The sequence below is a fragment of the Stegodyphus dumicola genome, chromosome 1, assembly GCF_044657685.1.
Source record: "Stegodyphus dumicola isolate Sdum_Otavi_A_Nest chromosome 1, ASM4465768v1".
Lineage (NCBI taxonomy): Eukaryota > Metazoa > Arthropoda > Arachnida > Araneae > Eresidae > Stegodyphus > Stegodyphus dumicola.
This window is the reverse complement of record NC_140768.1, coordinates 294,516,780-294,538,567: the sequence shown is the minus strand read 5'-3', so window position 1 is coordinate 294,538,567 and position 21,788 is coordinate 294,516,780. Positions and strand designations below refer to the sequence as shown.

General features: G+C 31.9%; 1 protein-coding gene across 2 annotated transcripts in view; it reads left to right on the top strand.

The window, feature by feature from the left end:
* The window catches only part of LOC146999593 (protein diaphanous-like), an 89,588-nt gene that overhangs the window by 13,566 nt on the left and 54,234 nt on the right, over positions 1 to 21,788 (top strand). For both annotated transcript variants that reach the window (XM_085808679.1, XM_085808684.1), the window contains exons 3-9: positions 8,461 to 8,631; positions 12,470 to 12,571; positions 13,043 to 13,164; positions 14,138 to 14,206; positions 14,375 to 14,441; positions 16,498 to 16,631; positions 17,863 to 17,968. In XM_085808679.1, coding sequence (XP_085664805.1) covers positions 8,461 to 8,631; positions 12,470 to 12,571; positions 13,043 to 13,164; positions 14,138 to 14,206; positions 14,375 to 14,441; positions 16,498 to 16,631; positions 17,863 to 17,968 — 771 coding nt within the window. The remainder of the gene's footprint in view (positions 1 to 8,460; positions 8,632 to 12,469; positions 12,572 to 13,042; positions 13,165 to 14,137; positions 14,207 to 14,374; positions 14,442 to 16,497; positions 16,632 to 17,862; positions 17,969 to 21,788) is intronic.

Sequence of the window (21,788 nt, the reverse complement as noted above, 5' to 3'; positions counted from 1 at the left end):
GAAGTCCCGACGAGTCCGGATTAACGACTTTTGACTGTATAGTGTTTACATAGCTGTCGAGGTATTTCGGCTAATCTTTGGAATATGGTAACAGGTAGTTTGGCTACATTTTGGTAAGGCGATAAAGGTTACTAGCTAGGACTTTAGCAGTGTATATGGATAAAGTCAAGAGTGTGCGCAATACCATTTTTGTGCAATTCTGGGATTTTTTTTAAGTGAAAATAGGTCGACGTGTACATGGTTACCGGGTACATGCAATTCTTAAAAACACAGCAAGCAGTTTGCGATTCTGCACTTTTTCCCAATTTTGCACCTAATCTTCGTCATGATTAAGCACTTTTGTTTCATAAAAGTTCTAGCATAAGCGTAATTCCGCTAGCAGATTGTTGGAAAAAAATGGTTGATTTAAAAAAAAAAAAAAAAAAAAAAAAAGTCCTTTACGTCGTGAAAACAAAATGGCGTCCAAAGAAAAACTAGCAGGTTGCTGTAGCAGGGTTGGTCGCCAAAAAATCGCCAAGTTACCATAATCCAAAGATTAACCTGTATTTCTAGTACTTTCTATTTCTTGAAATTAGTGGAAGGCAAAATGAGGGTTGAATTAAGGTTACAGCTAATATAGTGATCAATTATATTTATTCAATTACAATACCTATTATGGTGATAAAGGGACTGGGCCAAAATGGTGACTTTTGACATTTTCTCGCCAAAATTTTTGCCAGCTTCCCGATATCTCACCAAATTAACAAGATAGCCATTTATCCATGCTAAGAGACTTGCCCCTGTATTCTTGTTTCTCTGGCAGAGCATCTTTACTCTAGATTTTCAGGTTACATTATACAGAAAAATTCAATTTTACATATAGTTTCATTAAAATTATCATTAGTTTCATAAAAAATCATAACAACGTTTTTATTATACAGATAATTAGCGTCTATGTTAGATTCTGTTTTGTACTGTACAGTGCAGTGGCCAAACTACTATTGTGTAATTTTTCTTATTTACGATTTTGTCTCAGTCAGTTTCTGCCATCTTGACCCTCCAATGCCTCAGTCCTCCATCTATTGACATTGAAGTGTCTAGTGTGCAAATATAGAAAAATAACACTTCTCTGACTCCAATGGAACCAATATTTTATTCCTTACGAAGTTATAGATTCTTATTCATAACATTTATTTACATTTTAAATGCACGTTCAATCGTGTGACAGAAAACCGAAGTTTGTTTACTTCATTCTTTGCGGAGACTAGAAGGTTTTGCCATTCCGCTTTAACTAAATTTAATTAGAAACTTGATGGAACTGAAGCAACACTACACACCCCCTTCCTTGTGACAGCGATTATGGAAGATAATCTTTAAAGTGACTGGGGAATTTCACATGTCTGCCAGTTCTAGTAGTCTTGGTTTCATGATGAGTTTCTGAATTTTCTTCTGTGTTCTTGAGTGCAGGTGTTTCCCCAAGTTCCACTTTCTTGGAATGGGAGTTTTGGAAAGGAATATCAGAATCTTGCACTAGGAAACATGGCTTTAGTCTGTCTATTGAAACTCTTTTAACTTTTCCTTGGATTTCAATATCGAAGTACTTATCCTTTCTTGCTCTTACAGGATACGGTCCAAGATAGACAGGCTGTAGCGACGAATTATTAATGTTGTTGTATAGGAATACGTGAGAACAGTTGGAAAGATGTTTAGAAACAAAGACTGTTCTATTTCCATGGGTGGTGGTAGAACTTGGCTTCATAGCTCTTATTATTTTCTGAAGGTTTTGAGAAAATTCAGACTGTTTCATATGAGGTACTGTTGAAAAGAATTCACCGGGTAATGCTAAAGGGGTTCCGTATACAAGTTCTGCGGATGAGCAACCTAGGTCTTCCTTGATGGCAGATCTTATGCCTAAAAGAACGAAAGGCAATGCTTCCAGCCATGATTTTGATTCGAGTAGATGACATTTGAGACTTGCTTTTAAAGTTCGGTGTTGTCTTTCGATCAGGCCATTTGCCTGTGGATGGTACACAGTTGTAGTGTTTGTATGAAAACCAAGATATTTTCCTAAAGCTTGAAAAAGTTGGCTATCAAATTGCCGACCTTGGTCAGATGTTATGTGATTCGGAATTCCAAAGCGTGAAAACCAAGTATAAATCAAAGCTTCAGCAATAGATTCTGCTGATTGATCTTCTAACGGTACCGCTTCGATCCATTGTGTATAACGATCGATGATGGTTAGAAGATATTTGAATCCTTTGCAAGGAGGTAGTGGACCCACCAGCTCTATGTTTAAATGCTGGAATCTGTGTGGAGGTACTTTGAATTCTCCCAAAGATGAATGTGTATGTCTGTGAACTTTAGATCTTTGGCAAGATAAACATGCTCTAGTCCATAGTTGGCAGTCTTTATGGGCCATATGAAACGTCGTGTTATCAATTTTATCATGGATCTTATTCCAGGATGAGATAAATTATGGATTGAAGAAAATATTTTCTGCTGAAACTTTGCAGGGATGTATGGTCGATTATAATTTGTAGAAGTATCACAGTAAATTTTCTTGTCGCTGTCCGGTATAGGGATCTGTAAGATTTTTAAGTTTGGGTTGTTTTTTAGTATCTCCAAGTCGTCATCTTCTTGACAGTCTACTATAGTTTGTAAGTCTATTGCAGGTGGTACAGAAATGGTGTCTATGCGAGAGAGAGCGTCAGTGACGGTATTTTCATGCCCTTGTATGAATCGGATATCGGTTGAGAACTGGCCAATATATGACAGTTGTCTAGCTTGTCGTGGTGAAGCTTTTTCCAAATTTTGTTGGAAGGCAAATGTTAGTGGTTTGTGATCCGTGTATATTGCAAAAGTTCTCCCTTCTAAGATGTATTTGAAATGTTTTACTGCTGTATAGATGGCTAAGAGTTCTCTGTCGTAGGCACTATATTTTTGTTGTGCTGATGTCAAATTTCGGGAAAAGAAACATAAGGGTTGCTTTTCATTATTCACGATCTAATGTAAAACGGCTCCAATGGCAGTATTGGAAGCATCAGTTGTTAGCGATATTTCAGCCTTTTCAGATGGGTGAGTTAAGTTTGTGGCATGAATAAGTGCATCTTTTAAGATCTGGAAGGCGTTTCTTGTTTCTGCCGTCCAGGTTATTTCTTTTCTGCAGTTCTTTTTAATACCACTGAGCAATGTTGTTAACGGTTGTTGCAATTTCGCACAATTTGGTATGAATCTGTGATAAAAATTCACCATACCTAAAAATCGTCTTAAACTAGTAAATGACTTTGGTTCTGGGAAATTTTTTATGGCATCAACTTTCGTTGAAAGAGGTTTAAGTCCTTCAGCTGACACTTTGTATCCCAGGAATGCAAGTTTTGCTTGACCAAATTTACACTTTGCCGCATTAATACACAGGACATATTCGTTTAGTCTCTCGAGGACTGCTCGTATATGTTTTCGATGAGTTTCTTCATCTGGGGAGGCTATTAGAATGTCATCCAAATAGCAAACCACGAATTCTAGTCCATTCAACACACTGTTCATGAAACGTTGGAACGTTTGGGCCGCATTTCCTAGGCCAAACGTCATGAATGGGAACTCGAATAAGCCAAAGGGAGTGAGAATGGACGTTTTCGGTATATCTTCTTCGCGAACTGGAATTTGTTGGTATGCTCTAATGAGGTCTGTGGATGAGAAAACTTTTTTTCCAGCTAAAATGGAACTGCAATCTGTTAAAAATGGGAGAGGGTATCTATCAGGAATCGTGGCGTTGTTTAACGCTCGATAGTCTCCACAAGGTCTCCAATCACCTGATTTCTTCATAGCGAGATGTAGTGGGCTCGACCAGTTACTTTTGGATGGCCTGCATGAACCCATTTGGAGCATAAATTCAAACTCTTTTTTAGCCGCTTTGAGTTTCTCAGCTGATAGTCTCCTGGCTTTAGCGAAAACTGGTGGACCTCTGGTTTCGATATAATGTTCGATGTTATGATTTTTAACTTTATTATTAACTACATTCAGTTTTAATAAATCAGGAAAATCGTTAATGATACATTTATATGGATCATTTACGGCATTTAAAATCGGAATATTATTATTGTTATTTTGAAAACAAGGAGTTCCATTGGTTGTTAAGAATGTAGTACCATCAATCAACTTGCGATTTTTAGAATCTACCAAAATGTTAAAATTTGCAAGAAAATCCATGCCTATTATCGGTTTGTTTACCTCCGCAATTACAAAAGGCCATGTGAATGATCGTCTGAGTCCAAGATCAAGCTTGAGTAATTTTTGGCCATATGTTTTAATTTTCGTACCATTTGCAGCAAAGAGTTCTAATTTTGAGATTTTTTTTTATCTGCAGGCAAGGGAGGAATGACAGAAATTTCTGCCCCGGTATCTATTAGAAATTGGGTAGCCGATTCTTTGTCGCTGATGAAAAGACGACTCAGCTGCACCCCTCCGTCGCCAATGAGAGACGGGGAGCTGGTTTTCCGGACTATTTGTCTGTGATGTTGATGAGTAGTTGCAGGGTTGTTTACACTTAAATGACTTATCACCGAATTTTTTATGATAGTAACAAATATCACTAGATCTGTTACCACTGTAACTCCTATCTCGTGATTTGGATCGGTTACTACAATAGGGACGACTGTGGCATTGCTTGTTTAAAGCAGAAACTTGTAAGCTAAGTTCACTAACATGTTTTTGTAAACTTTCAATCACTTCCGTTTTTACTGTTATGGATGATGCAGCAGGTATTTGGGGAGTAACAGGGTTTAATTCCCAAATCTTATCGGCCATTGTAGCCACTTTTGACAAATCTTCACTACTAACAGATATAATGCTACGCATATTAATGGGTAAACGTTGTAGCCACAATGTTTTTAGGAAAGTATCTGTTACTTTATCGCTCGCCAAATTACGCATCTCACACAGTAATTGAGATGGCTTTTTGTCACCCAGTTCTAACTCACTCAGTAATTTTTGGGTTTTTTGAGTCTCTGAATCAGCATATAATGAAATTAGTCTGTTTTTAATTGCCTCATATTTATTATCTTGTGGTGGACTTAGCAAAATATCAGATACCTGTGACAAAATATCGGGTTCAATGGAACTTATAACATAATCATATTTTGTTTGATCTGCATTTATTTTTGCATTTCTAAATTGTGCTTCTAGTTGAATAAACCATATTTTAGGATCTGGCTTCCAAAAAGGAGGAACTTTAACACTTACCTTGGCGACAGATGCAGTTGTTGCTTTAATTTCGGTTTCGTCTTCATCAGCCATTGTAGAATTCGATAACATCCGGGTCACCAGTGAAGTGTCTAGTGTGCAAATATAGAAAAATAACACTTCTCTGACTCCAATGGAACCAATATTTTATTCCTTACAAAGTTATAGATTCTTATTCATAACATTTATTTACATTTTAAATGCACGTTCAATCGCATGACAGAAAGCCGAAGTTTGTTTACTTCATTCTTTGCGGAGACTAGAAGGTGTTGCCATTCCACTTTAACTAAATTTAATTAGAAACTTGACGGAACTGAAGCGACACTACAGACATCAATGAATTTAACCACTTTTCCACATTGTCTAGCCACCTAATCTGTGGCCTTGTCTGGAAATTGGAATGTTAGTTTCTTCAATTATAAATAACAATATTATATTGTTTTGAATTATATATATATATATATTTAAATCATATTAGTGAAATTTTAGTATTTTTTTTTGTATAATGTAACATGAAATGTTTGAAAGAGATGAAGCTGTGCTGAAAAAATAAAATTGTAGGGGCAAGTCTATTTTATTTAACATTGAGGTAAATGACATGATTTGGATTTACTACAGTCAAAAGTCTTTAATCTGGACTCATCGGGACTTCGGCGATTCCGGATTATAGATCATCAATTTAAATCTGGTAAGATGGCATGCAGAAATTAGAAAATTAAAAATATGAAACCGTAATTTATGAAATAAAGAGCAATTATGATCTAAAGGGTATCAAAATTTACAAAAAAAAAAAGCTTAATATTTATTTGTTTACTTTATTAAACATTTCTTTCAACGCACACATGCGTAAAGCATACATTATGCATAGTCGAAATTAGAAAATTGCAACCAGAAAACTATTTGATGTGTATTCGTGATATTTATAATTACGAGAAATTTGATTTAAATCATATCAAAGACAGAGTACATCGAGATGAAATACTACATTTAGTGAGGAATTATAAGCCGAATAAAATAAAAACATCTGACCTGAAGATAAGGAGATAAGAATAGTGCTGACAGATTAACTTCCAGTTCATTGCGCACCACGACGTCCCCCCGCAGAGCAGCGTGAAATTGATAAACAGATTTCGGAATGGTTAGAGAAATAAAGGATATGCCTTTATCCATTTTTTGCAGCAATTCCACTTTTTGTGTGATGGTCATCGAAGCATGCTTTCGCTTTGTAGATCCTTTGGCAGCTCCAGAATCGGAAATTCTTTTTGACATAATCGAAAGTTCAAGCTTGTTTTTATAAAATTGCTCTAACTGTCTGCAAAAAATAATAAGCCAGATCCAATTTGAAGATTAGGAACAACGCAATCTGCAACATTAACTGAAATAGATAATTAGATAATTTTAGCTTAGCTTATACCGTCCATTATACATTAAACGCGCATTCGTAAAGGTTATATGCACATGCGTAGACGCTTTATGTGTTTACGCATGCGCAGAAAGTTTCTAGCTTTGAGGTCCGGATTATAGATCATTTCGGATTATGGACGTCTGGATTAAAGACTTTTGACTGTAATTTGAAGTGTAACTACTGATTGAACTCTGTGATACAGAGAAGTGCTGTATGAGTAAAATTATGTAAAGTTCCAGAACTGTAATGTGTATCTTCTGGTAAAATAAATTTTATTAAGCTATCATCAGTTCTGTGTGCATTCAATCTATTACGAATGTGTATGCACATAAGAATATTTTTTAACCAATTCTTTATATTGGTAGGAAGAACTTCTGTGGCATTTGGAGTTGCAAAGAATTTTTGACTTTTTATATTTGCATCGATTTAAGGTACAATTGCAATGCTGAAATCCTTGAGTACCTAAATTAGAACTCTTAAAGCATGTTCTCTCAGACTTATTTTAATATCTGGTACTTCTTTGAACTTTTAATATCTGGTTACTTATACTGAAATAAAAGCTTTGCAGACAATAAAGTTATTTCTTGGTTTAAAATGCTATGTTTTCTATCTAATATTATAAGTTTTTATTTTCCTTAAAAATTAGAACAGCTTCCAATATTTCTGCTATCAATTTTCCCCCTATTTACATCTGGTATTTTTATTATTTTATTTATTTGAAAGGTTTCTTCTACATTTGCATTTGGAAATTTTAACTTTGGAAGTCATAAAATTTGTTCCATTTGTTGTGACAATTTGGCTGAGTGTCGAGCTTCTTGAATATTTTTTGAGGCTTTATCAGTTGCAAAAGAAGAATCTTCTATTATCTTCGCAGTTTGCCATTTCAACATCCACAAAACATTTTGCTTTTCTCCTTTCATCTTCAGTCTTTAATATTTCAAAGTTATGTTGTTATCCTTCTATTTGCCCAGCACTCGTATTTCTGTTTTTAATAGGGCTTGCAACGATTGACCTCCAGGTCTTCATTCGAATCACCCATGTTGTCATCAGTCATTGAACCTATATTCTCATCATAGATTACTCTCTAAAGTTGGACATCATTATTAGATTAATTTCTTAATCCAGCAAGATCATCAATTGTAATTACCAATGAAGTATTGACTGGCAAGTGGGCTCTTGAATGTACTTTAGTTTTACCTAGCGCCATAGTTGTCAAAAACTTTTTAAATTAAAGATTACCCACAAACTATTTTGATGTGAATCTCTTGCAAGTGCATTCTTTTGACATTGAATATCAAAAATCAGAAATACTTATCATTTATATTTAAAGTTATTTATGGATAAATGACAGATTTTAGTCAAAAGCTGTTGTTTTCAAGAAAATTTATGCCCAATAAAATTTCTTAAAATTGGAAAATTATGATAACCTGAAAGAAATTCAAAATAATAATAAAAAAAAAACATATTTATTCAGCGTAGTTATATGATTAATATAACCCCCTTTCTTATATGATTTCAGGATTTTGTAGCTTCTAAATTTTGTGACTTTGCAGCTTTTATGCTTTTGAAATTTTCTTGGTTTATAACTAGAAGGAATCTAAGATTCATCAGCAGGAAAAGAAATATAAATTAATTGCTTCAGTGACTGTAGAATATACTAATTAATCTGCCTTAGTATTCTGGTTTTTGTTATGTAAGCTAACATTAAAAATTGTGAAATTACAAAAATTAACAGTGTATACAGTGAGTATTAAAATATTTGTAATTTATTAAAGAATTTAGGTTATACAAGAGTAAAGCAGTTTTCTTTTTCCCTAAACCTTTCTTTGCAATTATAGCTTGAAATGTTTGGTGGACTTGGGAAAGCATCAAGAAAAGACAAAGGAAAATGGGTACATAATCAGAGACCTCAGTCAGATGATTTTACTGACCAAGTTCAGAATGATGCAGAAAATAATTTAAAATCTCTGACAGATGAACAAATTAACATTCAGTTTGAGTCCATGTTGGTAAGAAATCGTTATTTATTAATTTATTTTTTGCTTATCATTTGACATATGGAAATTAATGTGCTTTCATAAAATTTCTAATTTAATTTACACATTAAAAATCATTATTTATTTTAAAGTTTATGGGACTTTCTGATTATCCATGCCCCCAATTTCAACATTTGGTAAAACTGCCATAAAACACTTGGTGAGGACTTTTTGGTGTATAATAATATAAATGAGTTCCAACCCGGATAAGCATTTATAGCATACACAATTGTTTCTTTTCAACAGCTTTTTGTTTCATTTAGTGTTAGACAAAGGAAAATATGGTTGTAAAATGTAAATATTGGCCATATAGAGTTTTGCTTATTTTCAAGTAAAATTCTTATAAAATGTTTTTCTGTATCATTATCTATGAACAGAAAAGTACCTAAAAGCCAAACAATTTTTTTTTTTTTTTGGCCAATTTACAAAATTACAAATGAGTTGCCAACTTTTCATGGAAGGATGGATAATCAACCAAGTACCAAGTTTTGTTCACATTATCATCTTAATTTTAATGCTTTTTTGCTTGAATAAAGTATTTCATTTCTTTGGCTATGTGAGAACCTGGTAGATTTTATATAACACAAACTCCAAGATCCAGACTTGTTAGGAATTCAGCAATTCAGCAGATTTAAAAATTTCCAGATTTTAGAACATCAGTTTAAGTGTGCTTAGATGATACTAAGATGTGTCAGCATTGATTCTTATTGTTTAGGACAGATAGAAAAATGCAAAATGCTAATTCCCCACAGGTAGGAGCAATTGGTGTGCCCCCCCCCCCAGAGCAGGTACAACTGGTATAGCCATAGCCAGGTGTCCGAATTTAGCAGTGGCAAAAATTTTAGAATTTTGAGGAGCACCAAGCAGCAAAAATTAGGGGAAGCCTAAATTTTTAGAATTTAAGAGAGGCAGTGTGTAGTAGAATTTAGGGGCAGCAAAGTTCTTAGAATTTAGGACCAGCAGAGATTGCATCATGCACTAAAATGTGTTGTGCTGATCCTTCCCCTGTCCCCACAATTACTTAAAACTGAAAATGTGATGTTGGCCTACATCAGTTAGTGCGGTGTTATTGTTCATGATGCCACTCTCTAGTGTATATTTAACCCGGGTTTGATCTCGCTGGGTATGTCATACCCCCACCCCCTTTGTTTTTTTGCTGTTTCTCTTCAACCTTTTTTTTTTTTTTTTTTTTTTTTTAAATGGGTGATTTTTTTTATAGTTGCCCCCAAGGTAGTTTATAGTTGCCTTGGAAGAGAAAAATAAGGGAAAGAGTTCTGAAAATAGATATCTTGTAAATCTCCACTCCAGGGTATGTCACACCCAGTGCGAGCATTACTGTTACAATTCTGAATGCTGGTAGAACTGAAATCATACTCTCATTATGACGTGTTTTCGAAGTTATGAAGAAGAAATGTGACATTTAAGAAATTTACTTAACACTGTTTCTTCGGGTGAATAAAGTCTTGAGCAGGTCTTGTCTTTGTTATTTTCCGATAATGAAGAGGTGGATGATGAAGAAATTTACAATGAGCACGAATCTTCACCTGAGATAGAATCTGATGTAGGGGTCGATCTTTCTGATTCAAATGAAAGTGGCTATATTATAGGAAATAATGTAAAAAAATGAAGTAAAATGAAATTCCATGGAAATGTTAGAATTTTTGCTAAAAATATAAATTGTGGATGTCGTGGATGAAATGGCTGTAACGTATTCAACAGCTATAAAAACAAGTCATTGGCCTACAGCTTTTTTTTTTTTTTCCATGTTGAATGTTGCTGCAATAAATGCACGCATAATTTTTGTCATCAAAAAAAGAAACCACCTACTGGGCATTGAGCCCGATGTTCATTTCTAAAAACAGTGAATTTTAAGTGATAGAATATTATAAGAAGAAAAGAAGTCAACAAGCAATGCTCCTACAAAGCCGAAAAGTAAAACTGGGCAACAAGGAGGCTGATACACCTTCTGCTAAAAGGTAAAGATATTATATAAAAGATGTGCTGAATGCAGGGCCAAAAAAACAGAAAATCTAAGTTTGTCTGTTAAAAATGTGAAAAACATGTATGCATGGAACATATGGCATGCTTTTCCGAAAATGTGCAAAATTAAAGGTAAAATTTTTAATATCTGTTTAAAACTATATTTTCTCTTCCATGTTATTGTTCTTTTATATTTTGTGCAGATTTAATGGTAAAAGAAAGGAAGAAACCATCCTAGGTATGTCATACCCAGCACAAGCAATCCTGTTCGTTTTTCTCACGCAAGTAATGCCAGGTTAAAAGTGACATGCAGAAATCTCTGTCCAAATAAAAACTCTATTTATGGTACACCTGCCTCCTTTTGTTATCATATTCTCTATTCTTAAACTTTGCAAGGGAGGATTTTTTTTAGTATTTTATTGTATTTATTATTTTTATTTTTGGCTGGTGGTCACAAGGTTCAGATATTGGATTCTTCCAGATATTGGATGTCTGGATTTTGGACTTTGCACTGTATATATATTTTTTTATTCCACATCTTTAGTTTGTTTATGGCAAATGAGTGATTTTGTATTACACACATAAAGCATACAGCTCTGTTAATTCATAATTATTTATTATGTGGGTTTCTGTGTTTCTTAAACATTTTTAAACGTAGTTTTGGATGAGTAAAAAAGATTGTTCATGTTTTATCATCTCAGTCTTTTAATAAAATGAAGAAAAATGTTTTCCTGTTATCTGAATAAAGTTTTCTTGTGATTTTTTTTAAAAGTTTTAATAGGAGTTTTTATTTTGCTTCAAAAAACCGAACATATGGAAAGTAATTTCTGCTGAAGATTCCCCAGGTCTGTTTAGAAGCATATTATGGGTATTTAATGGGAAGTTGTTATGGGCAAGCAAGTTCCAAAATCTAGGCTTGAAATCTTGCCATAAAAAGAATAAAACATAGGTTTTTTTGAGAGAATTTGTGTCATATTGAATAGGTCTTGAGTTCGTAAAATCTTCCATGTTGTCACAGTGAAGTTTCTTTCGTTGTTATTAAAGTCGCCCATAATCAAAGGACAATTTTTTAGATCATACAGAGAGCATGTCAGATTTGGTTTCCTTTTTATGGGTTATATTAGAAGTAAGATAGCATAAATGTGCTTTTACACCTTTATTTGAGATGCTTCAAGTCTCTTGGTCTTCTTTCTAAGGCAGATAATTTTGTGCTCTATGCTGTGATCAATTATTAAACCAACTAGCTACTTAGTTGATGAGAAATTGTGTGCATCGTTACTGAAGTATTTAATTATCTTTGAATATTCAAGAGAATAGTAGGCAGGTTTGAATCGTGGAGCTGCTACTTCTCGACATGTATTGACCTGTGTTGTGATGCTCATATTGAAGCTTTAAGTGTAATGTAATGAATGGCATTTCCTTTTTCTAACTATTTTTCCAATTTTAACCTGTGGTTGTAATGTTTCGTAGAGTTTTTCTCATAATACTATAGGAAAAATTAACCAGTTATGGATTATATAAATAAACCTCTAATAAATACATCTGGTTGACAAAAGTGTTTCAGGCAACATTTGCTGTATTCGTTATTCTGTAATCGTCTCCTTGACCAAGAAAAGCCTATGTCCACAAAAAAGCAATTCTGTAAAAATATAGCTTTTCAGATTATTTTTTTAATTATTATTATGTTTCCCAACTGAAACTGATAGGTATAACTTATTAGCCTAGAATACATTCTGAAATTTGCATAATGTTGTTGTAAGATAATTTTTATGATATTGCATTTTCTTCATGGAGTAATTTATGTAACATGGTTCATTTCTTTTGTTTTCAGGATGATATGAATTTATCTGAAGAGCTTAAAGTGCCGTTGAGGAATAAAGGCCTAGATGAAAAGAAATATTTATTAAGCATTCACATGAAAGGAAGTACTGTTGTAAGTTATAATTCGAGTTATCATATAAATATTTTCATTGCATAGATCTGTTAATATGTATTTCATATATCTTCCTGTTGTGATTTAGCTAATTATGTAGTTTGATACATTATCTGATTTAATATTACATTGATTAGAATTTCAGACTTAAATTAAGGAAAAGTAAATTTTTTAGGTCATTTCATCTGTGCATTTTTTTTTTTTTTTTTGTCCAAAATTTGCTCACTATGTTATGTGTTAATCTAAAGTTAAAAAATATGTACATTGAAAACTACATTCTAAAATGCAGAGTGGTAGTTTTAAATACTGGAGAATACCAAGCTTTTATACATACATAATTTTAAGTTACTTTTTAGCATGTAATTTTTTATTTATTTCCATATTTTATTAATGCATTTATTTGCATGTTATAAATAAAAATGCATTTGCATATTTTATTTATTTTAATTAATTTTTGTCTTTCTTTTTTAGAAAAGTCGTCTTGATAGTCCTGAAGATTATATTTCATGTTTAAGTAATTCAGACATAAGTGTTCATAAGTTATTTAAAAACTTGGAATCATTACGGATTGCATTAACTAATAACACAGTCAGGTAAGACTGAATCCGTGTTTTTATAGTGATTTCAGAAAATAAAAATGAGCTGCAATACTTGTGGAGTGTTAAGTATATTTGGTACTATTCGGTTTTGAGGGTCGTAAAAAATTTCAGCAAAAATGTATGCGCAAAAGCGCCAAATCTGGCAAACGCGCCCATTTAACAGCGCACCAAATCTAGCGTACGCGTTGATTTCAGATTGCGTAAGTTTATATAGTTCTATATTTCTTAAGACGCCATTGACATACTAGTTTAATTTTTAAATCCTTTTTTTATATTCTGTGGATTTAACAATTTGGCAATTGCCCATGACGAAAAGTCGGCAATAGAATTTTGGGTAAAGTGCAGAATCACCCACTGCTTGATGCGTTTTTAAGAATGCACATACTCGGTATCCATGTGCACATCAGCCTATTTTCACTTAAAAAGTAAAAGAAAATTGACAAAAATTCAGTTGTTTTTACCCTTGTAAAAAGCGGCAAACCAATAAGGGAGCGATTCTGCACTTTACCGAAAATATTTTCAAAGAAAAGGCATCATTCATTATAGAAAATTACGTTTGAACAGCCAACGAGATGAAATTATGCTTTAGCAATAAGTCTGTAGCGAAATAGCAATGCAAGCATCCATTCAGTTATGTTTAACATTTTTTATATATATTATAATAATGATCTGAAATAGTTATTTACTCTTATGCTTCCATTCATTCATGTTTAGCCTTTTTCATATAAATTATAATAATAAAAAAGTATTATTTGAAATTAACCTTTCATCTAAATTAAAACATCAATCTTGGATAATTATTTACTATTATACTTCCTTTCTTGCCGCAATTATTAGGGTTACCGCAATTATTTTTGGCAGCATTGGCATCAACAATAGCTTGGCGATTTTTTACAGCCCTTGAAACCGAATAGTACCGTATATTTTATGTATGCTTTATTTACTTAATTTTTTTTCCATCTTGCAGCTGGGTGCAAGAATTTGGTAGCCGTGGTCTTGATAAATTGCTTCAGATACTTAATTCTTGCTATGGAAAGTGAGTTTGAGTACCTATATTTAATTTTCACTTCAGATTTTTCATTTTTTTATGTATTTATTATATTAGATTTGAATTTTTTTTTTGTTTGAACAACTATATATATGTGCTTTTTGTCATATTTTTAATTTCTTATGAATATTTAACTCTTGCTTTGTTTCTTTGTAGAAAATTAAAGACGGAACGCATTCAACATGAATGCATCAAATGTTTGAGAGCTCTGATGAACAGTACAGTGAGTGTGATGTTTTTTCAAATATAAGAATCTAAAAGCAAAATTTTCTTTTTAATATATTATAGTTGATTTGCATGAACACCCAATTTCTTTGTAAATTTAAGTAATCTGTAAAGTAAAATGTGTAGAATGCTGGTAAATGTAGAATTTAAACTTATATGTAAAATACTTGTAATAAGTAGTAAGTAAATATATCAGTTAATTATAACAAATTGGGAAGAAGAGCAAATATTGAATATAAAATGTTAAAGTGATGAAGAGCTAAACTTTCATAAAATTACATTGCATAAACTAATGTGCAAGAAGTGAAAGTTTGGCTTAGTGGAGAATCCATCACAAATAAAAAAAGAAAAGAGTAGTCAAGCTATGCATTGCATAAACTAATGTGCAAGAAGTGAAAGTTTGGCTTAGTGGAGAAGCCATCACAAATAAAAAAGAAAAGAGTAGTCAAGCTATGCATGTATGCATATAAAATGAACATTATAGTTAATTATGTAATATGGTAGTTAAAGAAGTACATTTTATGGATTATTACACGTAAAGCTGTATGCTGTATAATGGACTAATATCTCGCTGTAAATACAGCTCTTAGTAAATACATATCATAAAATATATATATTTTTACAAAACATCTTTGATAGTTTTTTATTTTATATGTATACATATTTTTCATTTAGAAAGTTTAGCTGAAAAAATAGATTATTATATACAGTTTTCAAGTTCAAAATGTATAGCTATACTTTGTAACAGAACCAAATTTTAAAATCTGTGGTAGCACATGACAGGTTTAACAATGGCGCATGCCGAAGCACTTGAATCAGCATAACAGCTGAGAGATAATCTGTTGTCCAAGAACATCATAGCCTGTTTTTCACCATTTTCCTGAGTAATGCAAATGTGCAAGTGTTAAGTAATTGGGGATAGTTCATTCAAGAGGTGAGCTTCTACTTGTTTATGAACAATATAACCTCTTTGTGATAAGATTATTTTGTATGAGGCCTTTTTTATGAAAAACTATTAATGATGTTATTTAAAAGCATGAGACTTCTTTGTTATACTAAGAGAAAAATGGAAAGGAATCATTGCAATCTTACAGCAGACTTCAAGCGTATTGTATTTTGAATGTACAGCATATCAAAACTTTTGATATTTAAATAGTTGAAATAAACTTTGAATGGGTAAAAGTATTTGATTAAAGTTAACATTTAAACTAGAAGTCTGTTAATTAAGTATCAGCTGCAAGTTAAGTATAAGCTGTTGATAAGTTTGAAGTATCAGCTGCAATCTAAATGTTTTTTTAATTCACAAATCTTTTAAAGTGTTTCCTTTTAAAGACATCAATTGTTATTTATTGTCAGTTCAAATCTATACAAACAATAAAATTATACTATTCAAATTTAGGCATTTTAATCAATTTTATTATCCAATTACTAATTGTAACAAATAAAATATGAATTATTTGTTTATAATGTTATTAATAGTAAGTACGGTACTAAATTTTGTACTCAAATGTAAATTTTTAAGTCCTGCTGTCAGTACCTTAAATCCTGTTAACTCCTAAAATGCAAACTTTTTTTTTTTTTTTTTTTTTTTTTTTTTAAGGATGATGGTATATTAAGGTTATAGGTATGCTCAAGTTATCAGAGTATGCAACAATGTATACTTTGAGAATATTCCATCCGAGAATATTTTATGCAGTATTTATTCACCCATTGTGTGTTTTACTTCATGAAAACGTTCTATTTAAAAAAAATAACTGTAACCCAAAACTTAAATTTTAACCCATTACATTACAAATAACAATAAAACAGAATACTGAAAATTTACCTGTATGATAATTTTTATATTACACCAAGTAAGATCTTAAAAATAACACTGTTTGATAATATTTATATTGTATCCAAATAAAAATGGCAATAAAGCATAGTATTAAGAAAATAATAGGATAATATTTCATTTTGACATATAATTAAAATAATTCCTTATTGAAATATTAATTTCTGTTTCTTTTCTGTCTTTGAAATATCTTATATGTAATTTGTTATTTTATGCATAGGTTGGTTTGAAACAAATCTTTCAACATTCTAATGCTTTAAGCATATTAGCACGTTCTATTGATCCTTCTGTGCCTGTTATTATGACGGATGCTGTTAAATTAATGGCTGCTATGTGCCTTGTTCCCCCTAATGGGTGAGTTAATTTGCAACATTTTTTAATGTAATTTATGAGTTTTTGTGTATATTCATTTCTGGTAGTATTGTGATCTCAGTAAATTTGCTGCCAAATTACAGATTATCACTGGATGTTGTTATCAATCAAGTGAGAAAATCATAAAAAGCCAATTTTGATTTCCGATATGGCTGACAATTAATTTTGTGTTTTGGCTGGTAATATGAGCATTGAACAGATTAAAAAAAAACTTGAAGTCAAGCATTAATAGCTTAAAATTTATAAATATTACAGTGATTTAATTAATACATTTTGATTAATGCATTTTGCTGGCACCATACCTGAGCTATTGGAATGACTAAAGATTACATTGTTGTTATGTCAGTAGTTATTCCAATAACTGGTTTCATGGCCTGGTGCTTCTATGCTCAGCATTGACTATAATGCCATCCATTCTTGCAACATACAATAAAGCAGACATATATGAATTAACAGGAATTTGATAAAATTTTCTCCACCCACTTTATTCACCAGATCTTCTGGCTACAATTTCAGTCTTTCATGATATCCCAAATCATCTGCATAATGATAGGACATGCAGTGAAAATATGCTATTTACATATTGAATTCCAAATCTATCTTTCATTCATAACATTATACAACAGTTAGTTGTCAGTTGGACATGATTACCTTAACCCTTCCCTGCTTTGTCCCAAGTTACCTCTGGATCAAAAAAACTATGATACAGTAATTTACCTGAATATACTTGATGTCCTCAAATGCTTAACATATGATTAGCTCGTATACTAGAAGTAAATACCCCCAATTTTTCACTGCAAAGTGTATTTTCCTTCCCCCCATTAAAGTGATTGCTAACAGTCAGCACTACAAAAAAAGTAACTACAAAAGAATAACTACAGGAAAAAAAACCTACTCTATTTACGATAAGAAGAAACTAACTAAAAGCTGCACTAACGTGGAATACTCCTTTCTCAGAAAGCCACTTGAAAGAAACATAAAAAGGAATGTGTGTATATATCCTGCAGGCCTGTTTTAGATAACTGAATCCCACTAGTTACCCTTCCCCCCCCCCAAAAAAAAAAAAATCAAACAATCCAAACATCATATTCCCATTTATCTTGGTATAGACATAAGTATGTATATATGTTACTATGTTAATTTAAACTGTTGCATATATATATATTCTAAATTTTACTCAAATATGTTGAGCAATTCTTTTTATTTTAATTAGACATGAAAAAGTCCTAGAAGCAATAACTATATGTGGAGAGATTGAAGGACAGGAACGCTTTGCTCCCATCATTCAGGGGTTAGACAAAAGAAATGAAACTTTACGAGTAAGCATTGATCATTTTCAATTGATTAAAGTGTGTATTACTGTGTAATATTTTATTTCTTTTTTTAAGACAAATAAATTTGTGTGCTATATTAGCCACTTGATTTACTAAAAAAAAGAAAGAAAATTTCTTTTGTTTTAAATGGTATTTTGAAAAGTGTTTAAGATGGAGTATTTTCAAAAACCTTGCTAACAAACTGATTGTCATATGCAATTCCTGAAAATTATTTGAGTTATCATTGCTTTTTATAGCATCAAGGAAGTATTAAAAGAAATTTTTGCTCTCCCTTAAAAAAAAAAAAAAAAAAAAAAAAAAAAAAATTCATGTATTTTACTGTGAACCATGAAAGTTGGCAGAGATACCTTCAAAAATATATAACAGCCATTCCGGCATAAGTTGGAAGTAAAAGAGCACTCTTTTGCTGGTAAGCTAATCGTACTTTGCTCTTTATTTAATTAGACAATCAACAGTTATATCATATAAAAAAACTTAAATAAATATGAGCTCAAACTCTTCATTAAAACTAGCACCAATAGATTCCCATAATCGCATTTTTTTAAGGTGTGTGTGAACTCAGCACCTCGTAAATTTGCTTAAATGCATATTTTATGTAGTGCTGCATGGTTCCATTCTGCCTTTTACTGTGCATTTTGCCGAACCTTGCAATGCTTAAATGTTTTTGTTATATGCATCAATATATCCAGCCCTATAACTTTGAAAATACTCTGATGCTTGCCATTTTGTAGATGGCAGATGCTAAATTTTAATTTAGTTTTCAGCGAGAAAGGGAAAAACAAAGAATTAGCAGTTAATTTGTCGTTGCAAAAACTTAACTGGTGGCAGATGATCATGGTTGTATAAAATGAAGATTGAAGATAATTATTCAAAGTCTTACGAATGTTTCCTGAGGTCGCACTTATGCATTTATGATACTAAATCACAACGTTTTTCTGATAGTTTTTGTTTATGAAGAATGGTTGACTAAAAAATGTATAAGTATGATTGTTTTTTAGGTAAGAGTTATAATCAAGGTTATATATTGATTGGTTATATATTTCAATTAATTAAATATGGATTTTTGTTTAACTTAGAATGTTTCATCATTAATATTTGAACTAAGTAATGTTACTAATTCAGAAGTCAAACAACAAAAATCAGCGTTATATTTACAAAATTTTCACAGGACTAGTTTCAATGGTTTTTCCGAACCACCATCCTCAGCTGCAAAACTGCAAATGAACAAGATAGGAAAATCCATCGAAACTAGTCCTGTGAAAATTTTGTAAATATAATGCTGATTTTTTTTTTTTTTTTTTGACTTCTGAATTAGTATTTATTCGGCATGTTATTATGTCTTAATTAAGTAATGTTAGTTACAATATTTTGTATTCCCATATATTAAATGTTTTCACTACATATTACAGTCACCCCTGTCTTATATGAAATAAAGCAATTTAAAAAAGAAAGCAGAAAGTCCTCTCATTTGCAAATTTAATAATCATTAGATGATAGTAAATTTGTTGTGAATGTTTATAGCAAGAATATTGTCATTCCTTAGTGATTTTTCCATGGGTTTTCTATGTGTTTTATTCTTTTGTGAACTGTAGCTGTGTAACTAATAAGGGTTCATTAATAAAAGTACTAATAAAAATAATGAATTGTGCAAAATCACAACCTCTTAAAAGCAGATTCTATAAACTAAAAATGTATAAAGAATATGGCAAGTCACCATGCGTCCTTGCTGCAAATTGTTGTTTTAAGAGAAAGCATTGATATAATGATGAAATAGCATGCACAGGTAGTAGCAGTTTTAATGAACTTTAACACTGTATTGGCAGTGGTTTAAAATGATATAGACTAAATGTTGAAAATGTTATATTGGCCAAAATTTGTAGCAAAATGAATGAAATGAGTCTGTCATTGTTAGGGGGTGTGCCACAGTTTTTGATGCAAACATCAAGTGTCTTCTTTTAGAGGAAATTATTGATTGGAGTTCATGAAAAAGAAAGCTAATGATTGCATCCCTTATATGGTAATTTTCATGGAAGAAAATAACTTCAAGTATAAAAATTAAAAAAAAAAAAAAAAAAAAAAAAAAAAAAAAAAAAAATCAGAAAAATAGTCGGGTGCATATTAAAGCTGTGAAGGACTCATTTGAAATATATTTTTTATCAGCTCTAAAGAAAGTGCTTAAATGACTTTGAATGGACATTGAATGTGTTCAGCATAAACAAAAAGTTATCTAGCTTCAATTCACTGGAATACAAGGTGATCGTAGATTACGCATTCCAGAGCAAACTAAAACTTAAGTTTACTAGAGTGTTGGAAGAAACAAATTCAGAATCTTGTCAGAGAAAAGAAAATTAGTACTGCTGTCTTTTTCAGCTACACATTCCTGTAGAGTAGGATTTTGTTTTTGTACAGGTACCAAAACAATATGCAAAATCTGTGTCAGTGCAGAACAATGCATTCTTCATGCAATTATCAAGAACGGAACTTCATCTAAGAAAACTGTGCTTAGAAATGCAAACAAAGACATATCATTAAATGCTTTATGTTATTTTTATGCTGTATTCACATTTTTCTTTTGTGTTGTCCCAGTGGCCATTACCTGCTCTAAAAATAACATTGTCATTATAGTATAATTTCCAGAAACCAAATTTGTTTGCTACTCTGTCAATTAGTGCACTAAGTACTGTTTGAAATGTATTGTTGCATATGGCTTTATTGGAAAGATCAATCCAAACATATAAAATAGCTCAATTATCCCACAAGAACAATGATAACCAACAAAAAAGAGCAAACATTTAAAGTAAGAATCAGAATAATGAACTTGGGAACAAAAGTAAAAAGTTAATCATTTAAACAACAAGGAAGGGAACATAAGAGATGTAGTTTTTACAAGGAGTTTATGAAAGCTCTGACATTCCAGTATAGTTTACTTATCTCACCACATTTCTGACACTCTTTATCTAATTCTGAGCATATAAGAAGATGCTGTGCATTCATGATGCCCAAATTGCAAATTTGGCATATAACTAGATGAAAGGATGCCAATTTTATTAAGATGATGTGCCATGCAATCGTGGCCTGTTTGTTGTCTGAAGTTTGCCTCAGCCTCTTTACAGGAAGTGGCCTGCTGTCTTGTGGCTCAAGTGTTCCTCTCTTGGCTAGTGAGTCTGCCATTTCATTACCATCGATACCTACATGTGAAGGGATCCATCGAAAAACGAATGTTTTGTTGTGTTTATAAAGAAAGTTCAAGGGTTTGTCTTGTTTCTGAGATAATTTGGGTATCTGTGATTTATAACTACAACCTGGATGGCTGCTTTGGAATGGACTAGAATAACTGCTAGAGGCAATGCTATTCATGTCCATGATATCTTTAATTCACAGGTGCATCCTGGGTGGATACTAAATGAGTAACAGCTATGGCTAAGGTGGCTATTTGAAATGTATTAAATTACTACATGTATAAAGTAACATAGGAAATTAAATTACTACCTGATGAATAAGCATGTCGTTGTATGATTTATGTCCTGCAATGGAACCATATTTCAAAAACAAAACTCTTTTTTATTGCAAGTGAGTCTTACTTTAGGAATTTAAAGAGCCTCATGCAACTCACAAGGTGCAGTTTGCCCATACCTGGTATATAGTATACCTCCTCTTATTCCTAATAAAGTCTTCATTTGCATTTTGATTCATAAATTAATTTTTAAGTGAATTACTTGTATTGCACCTTATTTAAAAGTAAATAGCAATATGATAACAATTTCTGTATACTAAGAGGATATTTTAATAATTAGGACATGACATT